Consider the following 25,630-nt stretch of genomic DNA (forward strand, 5'->3'; position numbering starts at 1 on the left):
TTGTCAAAATTTCTGTGTCCATCACTGTAGTTCATCCAAAACAAACCAGAAATGAGACTCAAAGTGTTAAATACCGGAATTATCCTTTAACTATGCATTGGAGGGTTATATTATAAATTTTATTGTTGAGAAGGTCGATGAAAAGCTTCACAGGTAAACGCGATAAACCGCATCTCGTTGCCATCATGATCAAATTGAATATGTACTATTTACATGAATCATTCAACACAACATTGCAATGCATCCTGCAATGCATTTCAATGGACGTGTAAGCAGAGAATGTCTGAGTGTATTGGGTTAGCTATGCGCACTGTGATTGGCTTATTTTGTTTGGGGGGCGTGGCTTAGCCATAGGTCAATTATGATGTTATTTAATGTTAAACTATGTGAGCGGTGCTCTGCTAACATATTTTTTGCATTTTGAAGTAGACGCTATCTGACTAAACTCGCGCTATTTAATGTGCACTTCCGGTCTACGATACCTCTGAGTTGTCCTAGACGTGAAGCGGCATTCTCGTCCGGTGAGCAACCCCCTTTAGAAGTACATCCTAAAAGCAACCTGATCTCACGAATTTCCAGGTTATAGTCACGGAATATTATAGCTCATTTTTCCGTGTACGTACCACTGACTTTCTTTTCCATGTCAGTTTTATGTATTGGTTACTCAATTGTTTTTACCTATTTTCTTACCATTGTCGCGTGGTTTTGGGGTTAGAACGACTTTCTGTTACATAAAATGACATCCCAACCCAAACCCAACTCTAACCCTAACGTCAGGCGACAATTGTTTTAAAAATCCGGAAAAAAATTGTATAAACCAACAATTAAAGTGACACCCTAAACCAAACCCCAAATCTTACCCCAAACGCACATGAAAATGGTTTAAAAATAGGAAAAACAATTAAGTAACCAATACGTGAAACTGACACGGAAAAGAAAGTCTGTGGTACGGACAATGACACAAATAAATGATTAAAATATTTTGTGACTGTACCACATAACTTTTTGAGATCATGTTGCCTAAAAGTCATAATCTGAAATATAAACAATATATTTTGCTGATGTCTAAACTGGTCAGAGGATAAAGCCATCTCTGCTCCAGTATTTAATCTCTTCAGATGTTAAAAAGTCCTCTATTAACTCTTGTCTTAGCACAAGCTCTGTCGCATTCAAAGTAAAAAAAGTTTACTTTTATAAACCATTGCGAATTATAAATCATTGCGAATCATTGTGCATCGGAGATTTTCTATGTATTTATTCCAAAACTGATTTTAGTTTATTTTAAATTTAAAAAAAGTTACAGATTGCAGCTTCAATTAAGAGTGATTCCTGCTAATTCCTGTTTGGAGACAAACCTTGCGTTTGAAACCACCTACAGTAGTTCCCTACTATATAGTATTCGTACAGTAGGTGAAAAGTACTTCATCTAATTCAGTACGTACTGCCACAGTATGCGGTTTCGACCACAGGAAAAGTTTCTTTGTCTCTTTTGTCTTTTTTGCAAAGAGACAGTGTTTCTTCATTTCAGTAGAAGTTAGACCTGGCTCTCAAATCGGGTATAAACCTTTTCTTCTATCCATAAATAAACCAGTGTCTAATAAATTTTCCTAGTTCTGCCACTAAAATCAAGGGCTTTGAAGGCAAGTTTTCTCTGTCCTCTGTTGGCTCAGTCATCTTGCATGATTTTCCATTGATTTTAATTAAGCTTCGCTCAGCAGGTGAGAATTCCTGTGTGATTAAAGGCATTAGAAATCCTCAGCACATTCTTTTAACTGGAGACCGAAGAGTAAAATCAGACCATAAGAGAAACACATTGCACAATCACCTTTTGACTAAAGGGTTATACATTTATAAAGTTCAACAAAATATGAAAATCCTCTCATAATTTTCTCACCCTCATGCCATCCCAGATGTATATGACTTCCTTTCTTCAGCAAAGATTTTTTAAAATTAAAATTGAGTCATGCTATGTTTTTATAGTATATTGGGGTCGTGCACAAACATCCATTATTAAAGTTATCTAGTGGGTTAATATGTTGAGAGAAAACAGTTATTATGTTGAGCTTATTTGGTGATTGATGCGTCATAAATGAAAACACACACAGATTAATGCAGTGCTTTAAATATGGTGGCACGTCAGTAACATCAAATTTTATTGGTTCTTGCATTTCTTGTAACTAGTTGTGATACTGTATACTTGTTTCATCATGGGACATGCAAAAACCAGTTACATTTGACATTATTGATGCGCCTCAAAGCTGTTTGAAGGTGCAATGTGTAAATTTTAACGTCATCTAGCGGTTAGGTTCAGTCCATGGCTCGCCCCTCCTTTAAAAGCACATAGAGAAGCTACAGTGGCTGACACAGGACAAACATGTCGTCGTTTGAGACAGCAGAGAGTAGCCAGTAGCAAGTTAGTTAATGTAGTGACGAAACACTCTCTGTAGAGCAGTTTAGGGCTACGGTAGAAATCGCGTAAGGGGACCCGCGGTGTATGTAAATAAAAACAACTTATTGTAAGGTAATAAAAACAATGCAGTTTATTATGTAGGGTCTTTATACACCACTGATAATATAGATCCTCCAGAAATTTACACACTGTACCTTTAATTAGCTAAAAAAATAGTTTTTTGAAAATCTTACAATAAAAATTCACTGTAAAAAAGGGACAAACCCAGCTGTTGTGTTAAATTTACCCAGAAATGTTTATATTTGACCCAACAAAGGGTTAAATCAACCCACAGTAGATTAAATGGATTTCTTCCTTTTTTGACCAAACGGCGGGTTGAAAATAACCCAGCATTTTTTAGAGCGAAACCTATATGACTTTCCAGTTGTGTACGCTTTCTGTTGTCTACAAGCTTTATATCATCTTACACTCTTTTTTTATTTCTGTACGACTTTTTTGTAGTAGAGGTCAAAGTTGAGCTCGCTCTTTTGGAGAAAGAGAAGGAAGTCGACCTGTTGTCTCCTAACGGAAAGGCCAGTCCGTTTTCAGAATGCAGACCTAACGGATCGCTGGGACATTGTTCGGACGAGGACGCCGTGACTCTGCAGCCACAGCGCAAACACAGAGACTACATAGAGGCGTCTGTTTGTCACGTCAGAGACCTTGAAAATGGGCAGTGAGTGCTTCTTACTGTCAGTTAGACAATACTGAAATACAGTGCAAAGTTTGTGGGTTTAAAGGAATATTCCACTTTCATAAAAAATTCTGATGGTTTACTCGCCCCCTTGTCATCCGGGACGTTTAAAGGAGCACTCCACTTTTTTTGAAAGTATGCTAGTTTTCCGGCTCCCCTAGAGTTGAACATTTGATTTTTGCAGTTTTTGAATCAATTCAGCAGACCTCCGGGAGTGGCACTACCACTTTTAGCATAGCTTGGCATGGTCCATTGAGTCTGATTGGACCAGTGGCATCGCGTTCAGGGGTGACCAAGGGGTTTCGATGTTTTTCCTATTTAAAACTTGACTCTTCTGTAGTTACATTGTGTACTAAGACCGACAGAAAATTAAAAGTTGCGATTTTCTAGGCAGATATGGCTAGTAACTTTTCTCTAATTCTGGCGTAATAATCAAGGACTCTGCTTCCGTACCATGGCTGCACCAGGCCAGTGGCGCCCCCAAGGGGGGGCCAGGGGGGCCGGGGCCAAACAGAATGAGATTTTTATTTTTTATGAGATGAGATTTTTATATTTAAATAATAGTAGTAATATGTATTCATTAAAATGTACATCAAAAGCACTTTGTAAAAAAATAAAATACATTTGTATAATGTGTTAAATAGAATATGATCTTAACCCTTCCCCTTTCCTTTACCGGCAAAGCCGCGATTACGCGCAGCCGCACAACCATCCATGTGACGTGCACGTGACGTCCTGTTTGCTCCTGTTCAGCATTGCATGTATTAAAGAAGTAGAAAGTTGGAGATGAAACTCACAAACTAGTAAGTAAAACTCAGTTAATTATAGGTTATATAAAGCATATTGTTTCAAGCTAAGATAATCACTGTCAGTGTTTTTAAGCCAACTGGATTTTGCATGCAACCTCAAAATCAAAGAAGCATCCATTAATCTGTTACTTGTCTATTAATCTGTTTAATATGCACAATATCATCAATTCTGTGCTGCATTCTTGTCACTTTTCTGAGATTTTGAGGTTTTGATCATGTTACATTACTTTTATTCTGGCGTCATCAGCGTCTGAACGCGCTCAGAAGCTTTGCTGTTGCTGCTGCATTTGGCTATCTGAGGAATTAAAACATCTAAGAAACACTCACAACATTACATTTCCAAACCCCAGTACGGTAATGTGCAGTTAACTTCCTCTGTGTAGAAAATATATGGTTTAAAATGTGACCGCCTCAACGTTATATTAGTAGAGATTTGTAGATTCATCTTCTTGGTCCAACGCCAAAGTTCGCCAGAGTTCACAGGGGTGTGGAATCACACATGCTCACATACGAGGTAACATTTAATGCAAAAGTCTGTTACTCTAATAATTTTATCTAAACATTTTTTTTTTAATCATTATGAACATTAAACTCAATCACGTGACTATACCTTATGTCATTTTCGTTGTTTATATACTTTATGGATTTAAAATTACATTAATTTCATAGGATAATGCAGTTGTTTTGCAAAATGCATTAATCAATTAATCAATCATCAATTAAACAAGTCATTAAACAAAACGTAAATAAACAAAACATGCCGTTTCAGATGTAAATATGCCAATATGTCATTATTCCGATTGAATAGTATTTGATATAAAAGTTAGTCTACACTTTGATTTTGGAGGTTTTTCACACTGTGCCCCCTTAAAAAAAATTGGTGCATGACGCCCCTGCCCGGCACATAGGCTGAAGGTCTCACTCTACTCTTGCCAGTGTACCCGCTGCGCTTGTGCGTGTGCACTCGCTGCCTGCTGTGGTGCGTTCACTGACGCGAAGGGAATAATGGGGCATGCTCACCAAACGATTTGCGCAAGTAGATTACATACAAAGTCAATTGCAAAGACGCAATCAGACGCGTCCTCCGCAAGGGGCGATGTGAATGACGCGCAATTGGGCTGTGCAATTGGGCGGCGCAATTGCCGAAAACACGCGCTTTTCCCTTTAAACGCGTCTTCGCGCAAGTTGAAAATATGCAGCTCAAACAAATACTCAGAACTTCAAGAGCGCGCACGCAGGATCATTTGACATTGTAGAGATTTGTGTGTGTGTGTGTGTGTGTGTGTGTGTGAGAGAGAGAGAGAGAGAGAGAGAGAGAGAGAGAGAGACTGTTGACCATTAGATTCAGGCATAATACATTTTTAAATTGTGCCACCCTAAGATTTGTACTGGCCCCTTTGTGCCCCCCCATGAAAACAATCCTGGGGGCGCCACTGCACCAGGCGCAATGATATTACGCAGCGCCTAAAAGTAGTCCCCTTGGTAACATTCAATAGCAGTAGTAGTAGTAGCAATAGTACATGATTTAATTACAGAAGACTCGAGTCAAGTTTTAAATAGGAAAGATTTTGAAACTATTTGGTCATTTTTGCGCGTGTTGCTAATGGTCTAATCAAATTCAGTGGATTATGCTAAGCTAAGTTAAAGTGGAGATCAGCTGAATGGATTCCAGAATAGTAAAAATCAAATGTTTAAATCTAGGGGAGCTGGAAAATGAGCATATTATATATATAAAAAAAGTGGAGTATCCCTTTAAAGGCGGAGTCCATGATGTTTGAAAGCCAATGTTGATATTTGAAATCACCTAAACAAACACGCCCCTACCCCAATAGAATCTGGACCTTCTGTTGATAGACCCGCCCCACACATACGCAACCCGGCATTTGATTTGATTTGATTGGCTATAAGTGTGTTTTGGTAGTCAGCCCGTCTCCTTTTCCAACGCGTTTTTTAAACATCGTGGACTCCGCCTTTAAGTCTTTCTTTGTTTAGTCGAGAAGAAATTATGTTTTTTGATAAATACATTCCAGGTTTTTTCTCTTTTTTTGCAAAAAAATGATGATTGTTTTGCTAGATAAAACCGTTTTGCCTCTGTTGCGATCGTTTAGAGCCCTTTGAAGCTGCATTGAAACTGTTGAGGTCCATTAAAGTCCACTATATGGAGAAAAATCTTAAAATATTTTCCTCAAAAAACTTCTTCTCTACTGAACAAAGAAAGACATAAACATCTTGGATTACATGGGGGTGAGTAAATTATCAGCATTTTTTTATGAAAGTGGGGTAATCCTTTAAATCGCCGGAATGAAACATACTTATAAAATGTGTATCTTCAATGCACTGTAAGTTGCTTTGGATAAAAGCATATCCAAATGCATACATTTAATCTAAGAAAAAAATAAGAACTTTTAACAATATAGTCAGTTTCATCAGAATTAAAGTGTCTGTTGAGCCGTACTGATCTGATATGTTATATTTGTCAGAATGCGTGAAGTCGATTTGGGAACAGGCCGAGCTCTGCTTATAAAGAAACACGGAGAGTATTTTGCCATGGGACATAAATGCCCACATTATGGTGCTCCACTGGTTAAAGGTAAGTTCATGCTGGTCTTATTTCATCCATATTTTGGGTTTAGCACATTCACAGCTGTCTATTAATGTCAGAGGTAAACCTTTAGGACTGATTGTGTTACAGAAAAGATCTTTTAGAAACATTGTCTATTTCAAAACAGGTGTGCTGTCGAAAGGGCGCGTGAGATGTCCATGGCACGGGGCGTGCTTTAACATCGCTACGGGTGATATTGAGGATTTTCCTGGGTTAGACAGTTTGCCCACCTTCCAGGTAACATCTTTATGAGATTTCTAGTCATGTTTCCAATTATAACATTTAGAGCAAAACATCAGATCAAGTTTCGTACAAATTTGACTGAGGTCATACAAGTTCATCCAAGGAGATCAAATGAATTTCAGTATTTGTCATCTCTAAGCAGTAAGTGAGTTTTCATAACAATTTTACTTCTCACTATTTTAGGTTAGAGTTGAAAAGGAGAAGGTGATTGTAAGAGCAAACAAGCAGGTAACGCTCTCATTGTCATTTGGTGAAGTACTGTATGTGGAAAGTTTTGAATTTAACCCCAGTTGTAAATGGTGATGTGACGATGGGACTTATTTGTTTCTTGATAGGCCCTTCAAACCCAGCGGCGGACAAAGGCCATGTCAAAGTGTTCTGCTGTCATTAATTCCAGCAGTGGATTCAGTCATGTTCTCATCATTGGATCAGGTTACAATCATAATGTTATAACAATACACTGACACACACAGAAATATAGCTCATCTGAACATTTCGTTTGATATGTAAAGTACAGTACAATGTAATGAATACACGAGGAACAGAATTTCTTCATTTGTAACAGGCTAGACGGGTCCAAAGGTTAATGCATGTCATCTCTAAACATCACACGATGTCATTAAAGGTTGTTAAAGATAGTAAGAGATAACATTGGTTAAAATCAGGCATTTATAGTCATTTTTCTATCTTGGCCATGCAGTCAATTACAGTTTGGCTAGTTTTTGATTGGGACTCATTCACAAAATCAGCAATGTTTGAGTGCTTGCTTAATTTGCATTTGATCTCCAGTATGAACAAATACTGTAGTATTCTTTAGTGTTTACTATAGTAAACTGTTGAAAAATCTTAGCCATAGTAAATAATAAAGTATATTACAGTATTTATCAGTGTTGTAGTCAACACCTAGTACTACAACACTAGTATATACTACAATTGATCAATTCTCTATAGTTAGAACCACAAAATACTGTAGTATACATTAACAAAGTGCAATAAAGTACTACAATATGCAACAATTTACTACAGTTTACTATAGTAAAGTATACTGAAGTATTTACTAAAGTTTATAAATTAACCATAGTTTATACTAAAGAATACTACAGCAAATACCAACAAAGTGTAGTAATTACTACAACATACTACAGTATACAACAATTTACTATAGTAAACACTACAGAATACTGTAGTGTTCATTAACCAAGTGTACTAATTACTATGATATACTACAGTATTAATTACAGTTTACTATAGTAAATATTGAAGTATACTCCAGCATTTACGGCAGTTTATCAATTTGCTATAATTAATAATACAGAATAATATATTGTACATAAACCAAGTGTACTAATTGCTATAATATACTACTATACACTACACTACAGTATTCTTTATTTTAATACAGTTTACTATAGTAAATAATAAAGTATAGTTCAGCAATTACTACAGATTATCATTTTGCTTTAGTTATTAATACAGAGTATTATAGTCTACATAAACCAAGTGTACTAATTACTGTAATATACAACAGTATACTCTACACTACACTACAATACAATACTATGGTATACTACAATTTACTACAGTAATACTAAAGTATACTACAATATTTACTATAGTTTATCAATTTTCTATAGTTAACAATACAGAATACTATATTGTTCTAAAACCACGTATACTAATTGCTATAATATACTACTATATTTTGTTGGAAACAATTGCTGTTATATAAACTAATTTGTTATTGTGGTAACGCCACCGTGATATATATATATATATTTTTTTTCAATCTGAGAGCACAGTAAATATGAAGCCTAAATATTAATTACAAATGGTGACGTAGGGGTGGGATTAAATAAGTTGTCTTCTTCCCACTCCCTTTCAGGCAGAATATGATTATTATATCTGTATATTTGAATATTGTATATTTGTTTGATTGTTATTTTTTCTTTTCTCGTCGTTTTTTTGCACTATATGATTTACCATATTGTCTACTGCCTGGAATAAAAAAATCTAATCTAATCTAATCTATATACAATATACACTACACTACAGTACTGTATACTTTATTTTAATACAGTTTACTATAGTAAATATTAAAGTATACTCCAGCATTTACTACAGTTTATCAGTTTGCTATAGTTATAAATACAGATTACTATAGTGTACATTAACCAAGTTTACTAATTACTATAATATACTAAAGTATACCCTACACTACAGTAATATGGTATACTAAAATTTACTACAGCTAACTGGAGTAAATACTAAAGTATACGACAGTATTTACCACCACAATTTATCAATTTGCTATAGTTAATACTACAGAATACTATAGTGTTCATTATCCAAGTGTACTAATTACTATAATATACTACAGTAAACTATAATTTACTACAGTTTACTATAGTATATATTAAAGTATACTTCAGTATTTACTAAAGTTTATCAATTTGCTATAGTTAATAATATAGAATACTATAAAGTTCATTAACCAAGTGTACTAATTACTATAATATACTACAGTATACTCTACAGTACTAGGATATACTAAAGTTTACTATAGTAAATACTAAAGTATACTACAGTATTTACTACTACAATTTACTAATTTGCTATAGTTAATACTACAGAATACTATAGTGTTCATTATCCAAGTGTACTAATTACTTTAATATACTATAGTATATTATAATTTACTACAGTTTACTATAGTATATATTAAAGTATACTTCAGTATTTACTAAACTTTATCAATTTGCTATAGTTAATAATACAGAATACTATAAAGTTAATTAACCAAATGTACTAATTACTATAATATACTACAGTATACTCTACACTACAGTATTAAGGTATACTACAGTTTACTATAGTAAATACTAAAGTATGCTACAGTATTTCTACTACAATTTATCAATTTGCTATAGTTAATACTACAGAATACTATAGTGTTCATTATCCAAGTGTACTAATTACTTTAATATACTATAGTATATTATAATTTACTACAGTTTACTATAGTAAATATTAAAGTATACTTCAGTATTTACTAAAGTTTATAAATGTTCTATAGTTAATAATATAGAATACTATAGAGTTCATTAACCAAGTTTACTAATTACTATAATATACTTCAGAATACTACAATTTATTACACACTACTAGTAAATATTATAGTATAAACAATGCTTTGATTTATCACAATAATATCCCTGACATTAAGCTGCTGGCTGCCAAAAAAATGCCCTTATATCACCCCTTATATGGCTTTAGCCAAGAAATTTGATTTATTTTGGATATTCAAACCTACCCTTCAGTGATTTTGACAAGTAGGACGAGATCAACATCCTTGTCGGTGCTGGAACAACAGTTAATATATTCACACAAGCACCTCTTAATGTCACGTAACTCTTGCTGTCTTTTCTCATGCTCTCTTTCAGGTCCTGCTGCTCTGGTGTGCGCTGAGACTCTGAGGCAGGAGGGTTTTACCGATCGTGTTGTGATTTGCACCACGGACAAACATCCACCATACGACAGGCCTAAACTGAGTAAGGTTTGTACACAGAACAGTCCACAGAACAGTTGAAGAACACCGCTTTACCATACAACAATACCAGTGCTTTTAATGTTGACCACACGTAAGTCTGTGACCATATTTTCCTCAGTCTTTGGAGAGCACAGCCGAGCAGCTACAGATGAGATCCTCTGAGTTTTTTCAGACGTATGATATTGAGCTACTGTTAGAAAAAGAGGTGAGACGTGATCTGATTTCAGTGGTATATACTGTATTTTGATCACGAAGGCCTAAATATTTGTTATAATTGTAAATAGAGCGTAAGCATGAGCTGTACTCTGGTTATTTGTAGGCTGTCTCTGTCGATGTAAAATCCAAGACTGTGTTGTTTCGGGATGGTTTTAAAATGGAGTATCGAAAACTCTTAATCGCCACAGGCAGCAGGTAACAGTCACACATATTGGTTTAAAATTCTAGTCTATTTATAACATTTAATGAAGACTATAGTCTCTTTAAATCCCATATACAGTATGAACGAAGAATTGATCCATTCTCTTTTTTTCACCTTTACAGACCAAAACCTTTAAGCTACAAAGGGAAAGATGTGGGAAATGTGTTTCATCTCAGAACACCAGAAGATGCCAACAGCATCGCTGCCCTCGCCAGCAATAAGAATGCCGTCATTGTGGGAACTTCATTTATTGGTGAGAGCGTACAGGCATTTGTTCCCTTTAAGGTACCATTTGAATTATTCTTGTGTGCCACTATAAAGTATTTGGACTCTAAGCCACATGCATAAACTGCATTAGATAAAAAACTTCAAGCAAGGCCATGGCAGGAGTGAAGACTTTTGCCGAATTATGCACATTACAGAGGATAGCAATAGATTCTGCCGCAAGGAACTAGGGAGAACCATGTAGCAGATCTAGGCAGGTGGTGCTGGGGGAGGAGATGGGCTAGAAATAATCCCAATGCGCATTGCATTGAAGCTGACATAACATAAGACGTTTTTACCAATCTAATGTTAATCTTGTTTATATATAGAGTAATATTTCATCATTCATATGTCCAAAGAGTCTTTCGTTTTGTCAGATTTATAAAAGAAAAAACAGCCTTTCCGATTTTTGCCGTAAAAGGTCGAACACTTGAAGGCGTGCGGTAGGCGGAGCTGAAGAGTTACGAGTACGCGCAGCTTCGGATACTACTTTTGGATTTACTGCCGCCATAGATGGAAATCAAACTTTAAATTTTTTTTTTTTTAAATAACCAGCCTTACATTATACATATGATCCAGAATCGGATAATTAGTCAGTAATGGACGAACAGGAACAATAGCAGCAACGATTACAACACGACGTCTCTATCAGGTAATTAATCCTTGCTTGTTTATCCGCTATTTTAATAAAAAAGCAACATAATCCAGTTTTTAAACTGCTTTTGCCCGTTTTAAAAGGTGTAAATGATGTAAATGCAGTACAAAGTGCTGTTGTTGGTGTTGTTTACATTACATGCACGTATGCGCGATTGCAAACAAAACACGTGAGATTTTGAATTACTTGCGCCTGTGGTTGTGACTCCTAAACGGGGTCTTTTAAAGTTTTGGCCGCTCCAATAGTTGTAAAAAAGTGGAAAATCCGTTGTCAAACTGAGCCTTGTTTGTAAAGCAATTCTCTCCGAAATACAGCCAGGGAACAAACAAACCCATTCGCAATTATTTTGCTGTCCGGGAAAAACGAACTGCATCCACTGTTGTCTTAATTAAGACAGGGAAAGCTAATTAAGGTTTTCTTCTCCTTACATCCAAAAACACACTTCTTTTGTCGAACCATCTTAATAAAACAAACTTGTCGCGTGCTGTGCCGACTTCTGCTCGACGGAGCAATGCTAATGCAGGCGTGCTTTTCTGGAGGCAAAGGCCCATTAAAGGAATATGGGGTCAATCAGACATAATGGATACCCCAATTTGAAAAAAACTTTCCGAAACTTGTAGGAAAAAGGAGGGGTGAGTTTGGCTCAGAAATACTCTTTTACAAGCTCAACTGCTTTTTTGACACTTTGCTTATGTTTAGCATGAGGACTACAACTCTTAAACTGTGTTTATAAGTCAGAATGCATGAAATAGCATTAAACCTCCCCTTTGAGACACAAATGAAATAGGTCACTTGGATAGGAAAGGGAAGATCGATTGGCTGTGCTGCAAGCTTTATGAGAACTAATCAGCTGCACGGAAAAGTTTCATGACTGATGTTGGTATTTGGCAGACAATTTAATCTAACTTAAAGTGCATTACAAGCTTTACATTTTATCACTACACTATGGAATGGTACAAAAGCTATTACTGCGATTATATCCTTTCATTAAAAGGTCCTAATACAGTATGTACCATTTAGGTACCACCAGTATGTATGTTAACGCAATGCTCTACCATCTCTACAGGAACAGTAATGATGTCTGTTTGTTGCATGACTATTTGTTTGTCCAGATATTTGATACTTTACTTTATTATTTTAATTATTTGGTTTGGTGAAACGCATTATTTTTGCAGTTCTGTTTTTTTATTGAGAAACTTATAGTATTATGATATGTATTTGGGTTATGTACATGACTGATATATATTTCATTTGATGCGTTCAGGTATGGAGGTGGCCGCGGCTCTGACAGATAAAGCTCATTCGGTCTCTGTCATCGGTATAGATGCGGTGCCATTCCGGAAAGCACTTGGAGAAAAAGTTGGGAAAGTCTTGATGAAGGTTAGAGGAGGACAGATATAATTTACATAATACATTACTCGTAATCACATTGTATCTTAAAGGATTAGTCCATTTTCTTAAAAGAAAAATCCAGATAATTTACTCACCAGCATGTCATCCAAAATGTTGATGTCTTTCTTTGTTCAGTCGAGAAGAAATTATGTTTTTTGAGGAAAACATTGCAGGATTTTTCTAATTTTAATGGACTTTAATAGAGCCCAACATTTAATACTTAACTCAACACTTATCAGTTTTTTTCAACGGAGTTTCAAAGGACCACAAACAATCCCAAACGAGGCACAAGGGTCCCACCCAGCAAAACGACCGTCACCCTTGACAACAAAAACAACAAACATACACTTTTAAAGCACAACTTCTCGTCATGTAGATCCGGTCGTGATGCGCCAGCTGACCCCACGCAATACGCCATGACGTCAAGAGGTCACAGACGATTAACGCGAAACTCCGCCCCAGTGTTTACAAGCGTCTTGAAAGAGGACCGTTCCTACATTGTTGTATGTCAACTGATACTAATTAATGTCTTTGTGGCAGTTTATTGTTTAAAATGGTCCGCAAATGTGCGTTTTATATATGTAACACGTGACCTCCCTACGTCACCACGCATTTACGCTAGGTCGCGCTGGACCGGACCTAGACGAAAAGTTGTGGTCCAAAAGTACACATTTCCCATTTTTCCTGTCAAAAATGACAATCGCTTCGCCAGACAAGACCCTTATGCATCGTTTGGGATTGTTTATAGTCCTTTGAAACTCCGTTGAAAAAAACTGTTAAGTGTTGAGTTAAGTGTTAGTGTTGGTGTCCATTAAAGTCCATTAAAATGAAAAAAATCCTGCAATGTTTTCCTCAAAAAACATAATTTCTTCTCTACTGAACAAAGAAAGACATCAACATTTTGGATGACATGGTGGTGAGTAAATTATCTGGATTTTTCTTTTAAGAAAATGGACTAATCCTTTAATGTTGTATCAATTTGTAACTGTTTTTGTTTGTTTCCCTCATTTTTTCAGCTGTTTGAATTAAACAGAGTGAAGTTTTACATGTTGAATGAGGTGTGGGAGATGAGAGGCCATAATGGACAGGTATCATTAAAGTGAGAGGATTTCAGTGAAATGCGGGCTGCTTCTCTTTCTTTCTCTCTCTCTCTCTCTCTCTCTCTCTCTCTTTCTCTCTCTCTGTAATAAATAACAGCTGCTCTGACTGTGACATTGCTTAGCTTTCCAAATATTTTAGCAGAGTTACTGCAGCAATGAATTGCCCCTGGGCTAAAATTCAAGAAATCAGAAAATGGGTAGAAACAGTCAAAGTAAATGTATCTTTCAGAATAAGCTAAACTGTGATGTATTATGAGATTACATGTTTCATAAATGGGTCAGTGACAAAAACGGTTTGGCAAGATCTTTTAAAAAAATCTTTAAAAAAAACTTGTTTCAAAAGCATGCATCAGGTTTATTTCAATGCACATAGTGTAATTATGTTAATTTTATGCAATAAAAAAAAATACATTTGCACCATTTTTATGAAATTTAAGACTGAATGGACCTGAAAATGTCAAATGGTGTAACCGCCAATTGTGCCAAAGAATGAGAAATATTACATATTTTATCCAACTTGATGGCATGTACGCATAATCATAAAAAAAAATTCTTCTTCTTCCTTTATTTCTTTACGCCATAAAAAATCATTTTAAAATAAATTTTACTAGTTATTTCTTAATGTAAATTTTAATGCGTTTTTGTAATTTTTGTCCGGACATATGCTAAACAGCTCTGTTTTCTAAATAGTCGTTGATAAATGATGTAAAAATGTATGTAAAAAAATCATTAAACTAAACTAGATGATTATATTTTATCCCCCAAATATTGTGTTAAAATGAAATAAAACCAAAAATGTTATGTATGCAAGTAATCTGCAAACTTATTTTGAAATTTTAACTCTTTTACTTTTAATCGAACCATACGGACACAAAATAATTCATGTCACGTTATTGACCCAAAAATGTCATTCTCAAAATACTTTTGTAAGAGAATATCAGCTAAGTTAGTGTTTCTCAACCATAGGGGCCGAGACCCATGGGAGGTGGGAGTCTCAAAATAATTCAGAATAAGCCAAACAAAAATCTAAATATTTTTATTTTATTGTTTGGTTATTTTTTAGGGCTGGGAAAAGATGAATCGCGATTAATCGCATACAAAATAAAAGTGATTTTTGGCATAATATATGAGTGTGTGCTGTGTGTAATTATAAATACACACACATTCATGTATGTATTTAAGAAACATTTACATGTATATATATATTTATGCATATTTTTATATATTCTATATTATATATACATTTAAAAAAAATTATATATAAATTTAAAAAAATCTGACATGAATATATGTATGTGTGTGTGTGGTTAAATATACACAATAATTACACACAGTACACACACATATATTATGGAAAAATAACTTTTATTTTGCATGCGATTAATCTTTTCCCAGCCCTATACTTTTTTGGTGGATATTGCGGGTAGGGGGCTTTATATATTGTTGTGGCCAATAGGGAGAACCACGGGGCAAAGTGCATAATTGTGACCCCTGCCTGTGAAACCCATTTTAAAATAATGTTTTGTGTTTTTCTGTTTTCTGCATAAAATCATCTTACATAATGTAAAGAACATTGTGTGAAAATATAACCTTGATATCTTTAATATTGACTGAGTAAGATCATATCAAAGATTGAAATCAAAGACTGAAATCAAACTTAAATGATCATTAGATTTGGCAGATGTGAAATATTCTTATTTTATTATACATATATTTTCTATATTTTAATAGTTAAAAGAAGTGGTTCTGAAAAGTGGCAAAGTCTTACGAGCAGATGTCTGTGTTATTGGTACAGGTGAGAAATTTGCTATCATTTTCATATTTCTGGCAAAAACTGCAAATTTGCAAATCCTTAAATCCTAAAATATTAAATTATTCTGTTTATTTATAGGGAATTCAAATACCCATGTTATCGTTTTGACGAATGGATTTTAATTAATTTAATAGTCATTACCCAACCCGTACGTGAATTGCGTAACCAGAGACTTGTTTGTTTTTGTGTATGCGTGTAGGCTCAAGTCCAGCCACTGCATTTCTTAAGCAAAGTGGGATTCACATGGACTCCAAGGGCTTCATCCCAGTTAATAAGGTGCAATCTATTAACAATATAATACATATAAAGTTTTATATGTACTCTACATCTGTTACAGTATCTATTATAACGTCATCTATACTGATCTGTTCAGCTAACATTTTCTGTTTGTGTTTATATGGTGTCACTGCTAAGCTTTTGTTTTACTATAGTAAGTCTTCTGGTTCATATATGTAAGCTAGGCTGCTACAAAGCATGTCATATAAATCTATAAACTGACCTTATAGCTTTAACCCTTTCAGACCATGCACACCAACATGGACGGGGTATTTGCCGCAGGCGATGTGGTAACATTTCCCCTGGCTCTACGCAGCAATAAGAAGGTGAACATTCCCCACTGGCAGATGGCACATGTACACGGTAGGAGTCTGACCCGTCTCCTATATCTGTGTCAAATATGGTATAGTACTGTATATCCACTATACATTAAAATAACTGCTTTAAAACACATTTCAATACATTTTCCTGCCTAACTCTACAGGGAGGGTGGCCGCTCTTAGCATGATGGGAAAGCCCTCAGAAATTAAAGCGGTGCCTTATTTCTGGACAGCCATGTTTGGGAAAAGCATACGATATGCAGGTAAGAAATAATCCAGTAGCAACCATATGTTCATAAAATATGCTATTGAAAAATATACATAAATGCCAACGTTGATTCCGCATTAATGTTCATCTGATGCACTTAAAACGTTGTTGTCAAGGTTACGGCGATGGCTTCGATGACGTCGTCATCCAGGGAGATTTGGATGAGCTAAAATTTGTGGCATTTTACACAAAGTGAGTGCATTAGATTCTTATGCAATTTAACTGAACTTGAAAGGCTGAGATTTGAGTTCAGGAAATGCTATTTGGAATTAATTGCATTATTCAGATTTTCCTAAAAGAGACTTAAAGGCGGGGTGCATGATCTCTGAAAGCCAATGTTGACATTTGAAATCACTCTGCCCCAATAGAATCTGGACCTTCTTTTAATAGATCCGCCCCACACATACGCAACCCAGGCAACGATGTCGGTTAGTAGACACGCCCCTTACTGCTGATTGGCCACAAGAGTTTTGGTACTGGGCACTACTCCCTTTTCCAAAGTGTTTTTTAAAAAATCATGCAGCCTGCTTTTAAGGTTTACAAGGCTCTTTTGACAGAAATGCAATATAATCTACATAACTATATTATCAGTGGTGTATAAAGACCGTAGAAAATGAACTGTATTGTTTTTATTAACTTAGAATGAGCCATTTTATTTACATACGCCATGGGTCCCCTTATATGGAAGACGCCATTTTGCCCCCCCATGTTTCTATAGTAGTCCAAAATGGATCAACTTTACTATGCTGTCTCAGACAAGGACATGTTTGTCCTGTCCTGTCCACAAATGTAGTTATGTGCTTCGAAAGGGAGCGTGGACTGAGCAATTCACAGTCTTACCTGTAGATCAGTGTTGTTTTCATCAACGATGACGATAACGAAATGATTTCGTTGACGCACCTATTTTTTATGACGCTAACGCGACGATGACTAGCTAAAAATGTCTCTAAGGTGACGAAAACATGACGAGACTCTTTTTCGAGTTTTTGTTGACGAGACGAGACGAGACGGAACGAAAATTATTATAAGTCTGACGTTAATAATGCATGTCATTTCTGCATATTTTGCGTGAAATCCGCTTCCTATCCTTGTTTTGGGTCAACACAGTCTCAGTCTCACTCACGCCCACCACCCGGCTGCCGCGTGCACCAGATTTCAAACAACAACAACAACACACCTGCGGCTGTCGTGAGTTCGAAGGACCGTAGCGGTGACGCCAATAAACGGAAACAACAAGATGATTTATGAACATACTTTCAGTATAATCCATCAGACAGAAGAACGGAATGCATATTGGGAGACGACGGTAAATGTGGCCACAAACTAGGTGGGAAGATTACCACCAACCTCAAGCGGCACCTGAAGGCTTATCACGCTAATATTTTTTTAAAGTAACTAACAAGTCACGCTGTTAACATATCATATACATTTAATTTTACTCGACATTCGGCTTGTGACACATTTCATGGTAAGCTTAAGGTTTTACAAGCTTAAGGCCCATTTCCAATACTTTTTGTGGTGTATTTAAATAACAAGGCAAGGCAGGCGTTTCTCAACTTTATAAGTGAGGTCTCAGCGTAACACAAACTGAACATGAGGGTATATCAGGCTCAACTTTTTGTTATGACATGCGCAGAAGGCACAACGACTAAAACAACGGCAAGCCCTCAGGGACAACCTTAATGCACATTTTAATAGAATTAAATACACCACACTTTTAACCTAAATTAATTTGTTAAAAAATACTTTTTACCAAAAGTGACTTAAACTTGACTAAAACCTTTTTGCGTTTTCATCGACTAAAACTTGACTAAAACCTTTTTGTGTTTTCGTCGACTAAAACTAACAATTTTATAAGTGACTAAAATGTGACTAAAACTAAAAGCATTTTCGCACAAAAGACTGACTAAAACTAAAACTAAAAGGGCTGCCAAAAACAACACTGCTGTAGATGACGCTAAAAATCTACACACTGGTCCTTTAATGACTCAGTTCTGCTGAAGTGACCATGGGTTACAGTGGTAATTCATCTTCAGCTCCTGCGGGATGTTTCTTGTACCTTCCTCAGCCAATCAGAACAGCCAGATAAGTTTAAAAAAATAATAACTTGTTTTATTTCATTATGTTTATTATTTTTAGATTTTAAAGAACACTGATTTTATGTTACGCCGGTGGCCGTATGTTTTTTAATAGTTTTTAACAAAAACGCCACTCTGCGCTTTTTCCGCACAATAGCGCTGAGCGCCGAGAGTTGAAAAATTTTCTATTTGGGTCGTCAATTACCTCGGATGTTTAATTACAGTGGAGGAGGGGCAGGGCAAATATCACAACAACTAACCGGCGCATCATTTAAAGGAACAGTATGTAGGATTGTGGCCAAAAGTGGTATTGCAATCACAAAACTTGTGGCTAAACCTGGTACTGCAATCACACAACTGGTGGCCAATACACAAAATGACAACATAAACATCAGTTGAGGGCTGCAACTCCACTTTTTAAATGACAATATCCTGGCCGGACCACTGTTGTCAGTGAGATAAGTATTTGAAATGAAAATGATTTCTTAATGTCTAGTGACATATAAGAGCCATTTTATGATTAATTGATATAAATTTCTTACATACTTTTCCTTTAACGACTGATAAACAAAGCAGAAGTATCATAGCATCCAGTGATGCGCGGGTCAATGTATAAACAACCCGCACTTGACTGACCTTTTCATCTAACTTGCCCGCAACTCTGAGCGCAAAAAACGGCCCGACCGACCGCAACCCAAATATCATAAAATATATTTTTGGATGACTCGTAACCGTCATTTTTGATCAATCCGCGCATCACTGATAGTTATTATTGTAATATTTTATAATAAAATGTGTTATTATGGGATTTATTTATTATATTGAACTGACGTTAGCTCCGTGTTGTGTGGTTTAATGGCAGGAGTGAAGAGGTGGTAGCGGTGGCCAGTATGAACTACGACCCCATTGTGTCACGGGTTGCTGAAGTCTTCGGCTCTGGAAAGACGATTAGGAAACGTGATGTGGAGTAAGTACATTTTGTAGCCTTAACCACACATGCTGTAGTACGTTTATCATGGGTAAAAGCGATAGTTCACACAAAATTTTTATTCTATTATTTACACACCCTCATTGTGTTAATTCTAAAAGAAGATATTTTATTAAATGATGGCAACACAAAGTTGACGGTACCCCGCCAGCTGTCCCATGACCTACATTATATTGTGTCCTATAGTATACATTTAGGCATTTGGTAAACACTTTTATCCAATTTGACCAAATTTTCATTATATGTGGTTCCTGGGATCACATCTCATTTAAATTTTTGTAAAAATTGATTAATGTCTCTCCATATTTAAACATACTGTTTGTTTAATCTTTGTGCAGGACAGGAGACATGTCGTGGCTGATCGAGAAAGGCCCACAGTGAAGATGGTATTCCTCCTCTGTGCCAAACCTGTGTACAAACTCCTTAAACAGACCTAGTCTTAGCATCACAGCTGGTTAAAACGGGACACTAGATAGGAGATACATGCTGTGAGCACCTGGGCCGTGCCTGGTTTATGTGCTGAAGACCTCATCCCCATGAGGTCCAACATCTCCGGACCTGGATCCGTTCACAGTGCTAACAAACGAGCCATAACTGGTATCGAACCCTCTGTCCTAGATGGGACGTCTCTCTCTCTCTCTCTTCTGTGGGTTGGTTGACCTCTGCTTTAGCATGAAGCATTTTTCTGTATGCAGTGGTCAAAGGGGAATTATCTTATTTTATTTTGTACATGATAAACCGTGTAAAGCTGTTACCCAAAGATGCATTTAAGCATCTAGACGGCACTTTTTCTACCGATTAGCCTGGCATGAGACCTCATGTATGGATCGCATCACATTATGCGGTCCCATGCGCCTTTGCCTGCGGCAGTTTATGAGAATCATGTAGGAAATTTGGTTCGTAGCTGTAGACAGCAGATGCATGATAATTCATATGCATACGTATTATTTTTCATTAAAGGAAAACACCAACGTTTTTCAATATTTTACTATTTCCTAACCTCAACTTGGATGAATTAATACATCCCTATCTTTTTTCAATTCATGCACTTTGATCTTTGTACAGCGCTTTGTACAGCGTTGGCATTTAGTCTGGCCCCATTCACTCCTATGGCTCCAAATAAAAGCTTTATTTTGTGTCACCATACTTACTCGTGTAACTACTCATGTAAGAGTCTTTAAATAGGGAAAACCATAGATATGTATAAGGGCTAGATGTGTTACGGCGGAGTCTCTAACGTCATCGCCTGCCGGTGTCATGAGCAATTGGGTCCCCACGAGCAATTCGGTCTCCCCTAGGACCCCGATTGGTACCTAGCACTAATGCCTGCTCAAAAATTTGTCATTGCGATATCTCGTCTGCGTACACGGCTAGCAAGCTAATTATGTTGTACAAAATAGAAGCATACATTTTTTTAAAAATAAAAGTTAACAAAAAAATAATATAATAAACTAATATTCACGTTGCAGACACGTCAGTACTTTTGTGTCATCATCTGCTTTACCAAAACAATACTTTTATTTTTTGTAAATTATTAACATACCTTATGGAATATATTTTTTAATAGTAAAAGTGAAGTAAGCATGGCTTATAATTATAATTTAAATGTGTGATTCAACTATGTAGTAATCATGTTTTGTATAAGTAATTAATGAGTAAGTCATTGTATAAGTAGACATTCAAAAGTGGAAATGGTACAGTATAATAATCTAAATAATAAAATGACACAAGCAATGTGTAGATATATTTATATAGCCTACTGTCTACAAACATTAATAATATTAACATTACTATACATCGTTTAAAAGGTCTACGGGTTTAGCATCAGTGTATGCTCTCTGTTTTGAGATACAGATGCTCTAGCATCATAAATGTAGTATTTTGTTACAGAAGTCCAGATGACAACATGCTAAATATAAACGGGACTCCTTGCCTTTGTGTTAATATAACGATCGCGAATCGAATCCAGTCTGTTTCAGATGTGTAAATAACTCTTTAAAATCGCCTTATAGAATACATCCAATGACCATTTTTGTCCACAAATGCGTATAATACGTGAAATATAAATATATTGCCCATTGTTTACATCAGATTTCGCATGAACGGTTTGTAATAGAATATAATCTGAGGATTATGTACATCGTAATATTGTATATGAGATTACACTTGCGTTCAAACTTTGTTTTAAAAAGTAGACGGGAGTATAATTCATATCCAAACAGAGCTGTCAAATATTTTGACTTCATCTGGCTCGCTTGTTCCTCCAATGACTTCATGGAAAATATTGATAGACACAACGTGTAGCCAATTAGATAACGAATCCAACGATCTTTGTGTGACGTTTTATTTCCTGGTGTGGAAACGGCATTTTATATGCTAACATAAGGATAAATAATAATAAGAATGAACGTGAATGCATGTAAACAAAAGACTTTTATTTTGGGTCTGACTGGCACTTAGAAAAGGCACTAGTCTTAGAAAAACCCTTGCAAGAACCTCATTTTGGGCCTATTGACTTCAAACGTGAAACATAACTTCTTCAGACTTGTGGCTAAGGCATCATTGCATTTCTGGGTTTCACACACATATTTATCATTAAGATTTTTAGTATTAAACAAGATGGTATGCATTTTTTTGATTACAATGTACTTCAGCCTCTCTAACTTTTTAAATTTTTATCTTAAAATAATTTTGAAACCTGGAAATTGAAGCTCAAAGTGACTTCGTTCTAATGATAACATAGTTATGCTTATACTCTAAACGGTTTAGTAAAGTAGGTATTTTCATGGTTTGGGCCAGAGTGGGGGTGCTTTTCAAGAGGTTAAGTATGCAGTGTCACAGGTACATCTCTGACGTTTATAACAAACCAAACAGTTTAAAAATTGGTAGAAAATTGAGCAAGCTATGATCATTTAAAAGTACATGCTCCATTAAACACAATGGTACGAGTGAGCGAGCGCCCTGTCGTAAGATGGCCGCCAAATGCGGACGTTCCACTCAATTGGCCAGCAGCGCGGGCGAGACATCTAGCCTTTATACATATCTATGGGAAACATGAAAGTGTTTGGTGGCTTCTAAATTCATCCCTGTTTGGAGCCATGGGAATGAATGGGGCTAGGCTAAATGCTGGCATTTTCATGAGGCGCTGTATGGGGCTTACAGGTGCATGCATTGAGGAGGGATGGTTATGTGTTGATTCGTCTGGGTTGAGGTGGGAACATAGTAAAATATTGAAAAAACGGTGGTGTTTTCCTTTAAGGCTTTCCCAATGGATCTTCAGAAGTGATCATTATTCAGGGAAGGTGACAGGATCCGTTATATCGTTGTCTATTGAAAATGCTGCATTACCTGTCGAATGTAACGTATGATATAGTGTGCCATGTATCACAATTAACAGGTAAATGTAGAATCAAAACCCAAAATATGAATTAGGGTGGTAGATTTGGATGCTTTTGGACATTGAGATCTACCTGAATTCACCCTAAAGAAAGTCAATTTGTAAGAAGACATTTTTATGATAATTAAGCACGTTACCCTATTCATACTGTTAAAAATCATTCATTTTAATATTTAAATTGTACAGGACTATATTTACACATCATGGTATTATGCTGTAGTACTGTCTTTATGTTTAAAGGGATAGTACACCCAAAAATTAAAATTGTAATTAATGACCCTCATGTTGTTCCAAACCCGTAAGACCTCCGTTCATCTTCGGAACACAGTTTAAGATTTTTACAGTTTATGACCCTCCATTGAAAACCTATGTACGGTATACTGTCCATGTCCAGAAAGGTAATAAAACATCATCAAAGTAGTCCATGTGACATCAGTGGGTCAGTTAAAATTTGTTGATGCATCGAAGATACATTTTGCTCCAAAAATCACCACTTGATTCAGCATTGTCTTCTCTTCCGGGTCTGTATACCGTACATAGATTTTCAATGGAGGCAATCCACTAAAATTAAAATACTGAGGTACAAAATACTGAGTCACTAGGGCGGTACCTCGTCAAAAAGTATACATTTGAACCTAAACAGTGCATATTAGTTCCTCAAAGGAACATATCTGTACCTAATGGTACATACTAGGCCCCCAGTAACAGCTGAGATTGTAGAAAATGCCAGACACATAACAAGGATTTTTGCGGGAACGTGCTTATTTGTCTCAATATATATTTTTTATTTTGGGGTTGACATGACTCAGATACATTTTGTTCAAATGCACAAAAATCCAAAATATACGCTGAATATTCCTTCTCTTCAGTATTCTTTGGTCAGATATTCATAGCAATGAAGTAACACCGATGGACATTTTGAATGTTCCCACCCCGAACGGAAGCATGACCCGTGCGCCGTCCCGAACACGCTGACCGTTGACAATATACCTCTCGCTAATGGGAACTTTGGTTGCCCTGCTAGTAAATTGCACAAAACACAAATATTTAAAGCTATAACTTTATCTATAGAAATGCTCGTACTATAAGACTCGAGGCTTGTATTTTCTGAGTAATCATAAAATGATTTATTGATAAATAATTGATTGATTGATTATTGATTGTATTTTTAGATCGAACGCAATAATGTCGAATGTCTTTCTGGTAGCTCTGACCTCCTACAGTCTTTCTTTGGTACTAACTCAGGGATTGGAGGTTTCAGTCATATGGGACACATTGTGGTGGAATAAAACAATGAATAAATTTGTTGCTATAACATTTTATTGCCTTGTTTTTTTTCTTCAAGGTTTTAATGCCAGCATACAATTTTCTTTGCTAACATATAAGACAGCTGCATGTAAAGTTTAGATTGAAGTTGAGATTTTTAAAACAACATACATTTCTCTAAAAGACAGCAGTGCTTAAAGACTTCACAGTACAAACATTTAAAAGCATTACATTGAAAATGGTTGAGAATTATTAATAATACTTGGAGCAACAAAAAAACACACCCTAAAACTATGTTGTTACAACACTGAGGTAAATCTACTTATATTTCCTAAAAGCAGAGAAGTGCTACTGTTTCTTCAAACAACATTAAATAAAGTTTCACTGACAATAAAAAAAATCAGTGCCCTGAACCCCAGTCTGTATGCATTATGAATGGACGGTACAAAAGACTGGCTCCAAAACTGTGCTTTTCCAAAATGTGTCACAGATGATGCAAGTTCAACATAATAAAACTTTAAAAGTAAAAGATTTGAAATGATCACTGCAGTCGGCATCATTTTAGATTGCTGTCACACAAAACAAACAATCTTTCTACAATCACATATCGACAACAAATACACAAACATATGAATGAAGGAAGACTTCATGATGAGTTTGATATAAAGTCACACTACAGTGCCAGCGGAAGAAAAAAATATATAGAAATGTCACTTTTAGGGCCCTATTTTAATAATCTAAGCGCATGGTCTAAAGCACACGGCGCAAGTGCACTTAAGGCGTGTCCAAATCCTCTTTTGCTAGGTTAATGATGGGAAAAATGGTTTGTGCGCCTGGCACACAGTCTAAAAGGGTTGTTCTTATTCTCGTAAGGAGTTATGGGTGTGTTCTGGGCGTAATGTGAAATAAACCAATGAGAGTCTCAGCCAGTTGCGCTCAGCCATGCCGATTTTGTATTTAAAAGGCGGAGTTTGTAAGCAGAAAAACTGTAAGCGGAGGAAGAAGAGCACCAGTTTAAGACTGATGTTAAAAATTTGCATTGTTTTATTTA

At 35.9% G+C, this 25,630-nt stretch overlaps 1 protein-coding gene across 5 annotated transcripts in view; it reads left to right on the forward strand.

Annotated features, from left to right (window-relative positions):
- aifm3 (AIF family member 3) overlaps positions 1-23,048 on the forward strand; it is a 43,922-nt gene extending 20,874 nt beyond the window's left edge. For 3 of the 5 annotated variants that reach the window (XM_073860552.1, XM_073860553.1, XM_055198443.2), the window contains 18 exons: positions 2,912-3,125; positions 6,433-6,542; positions 6,682-6,791; positions 6,981-7,025; positions 7,133-7,229; positions 10,238-10,350; positions 10,463-10,549; positions 10,664-10,755; positions 10,885-11,015; positions 12,946-13,061; positions 14,090-14,161; positions 15,905-15,968; positions 16,186-16,262; positions 16,508-16,625; positions 16,747-16,845; positions 16,967-17,042; positions 19,791-19,895; positions 20,255-23,048. In XM_073860552.1, the coding sequence (XP_073716653.1) occupies positions 2,912-3,125; positions 6,433-6,542; positions 6,682-6,791; positions 6,981-7,025; positions 7,133-7,229; positions 10,238-10,350; positions 10,463-10,549; positions 10,664-10,755; positions 10,885-11,015; positions 12,946-13,061; positions 14,090-14,161; positions 15,905-15,968; positions 16,186-16,262; positions 16,508-16,625; positions 16,747-16,845; positions 16,967-17,042; positions 19,791-19,895; positions 20,255-20,297 (1,769 nt within the window). In that variant the 3' untranslated portion in view covers positions 20,298-23,048. Of the gene's footprint in view, positions 1-2,911; positions 3,126-6,432; positions 6,543-6,681; positions 6,792-6,980; positions 7,026-7,132; positions 7,230-10,237; positions 10,351-10,462; positions 10,550-10,663; positions 10,756-10,884; positions 11,016-12,945; positions 13,062-14,089; positions 14,162-15,904; positions 15,969-16,185; positions 16,263-16,507; positions 16,666-16,746; positions 16,846-16,966; positions 17,043-19,790; positions 19,896-20,254 lie in introns of those variants that run through there. The other 2 variants (XM_055198444.2, XR_012365256.1) reach the window with 2 other exon arrangements.
- The last annotated feature ends 2,582 nt before the right edge of the window (positions 23,049-25,630 follow it).

This window comes from Misgurnus anguillicaudatus, chromosome 22 (genome assembly GCF_027580225.2).
Source record: "Misgurnus anguillicaudatus chromosome 22, ASM2758022v2, whole genome shotgun sequence".
NCBI classification, from domain to species: Eukaryota; Metazoa; Chordata; class Actinopteri; order Cypriniformes; family Cobitidae; genus Misgurnus; species Misgurnus anguillicaudatus.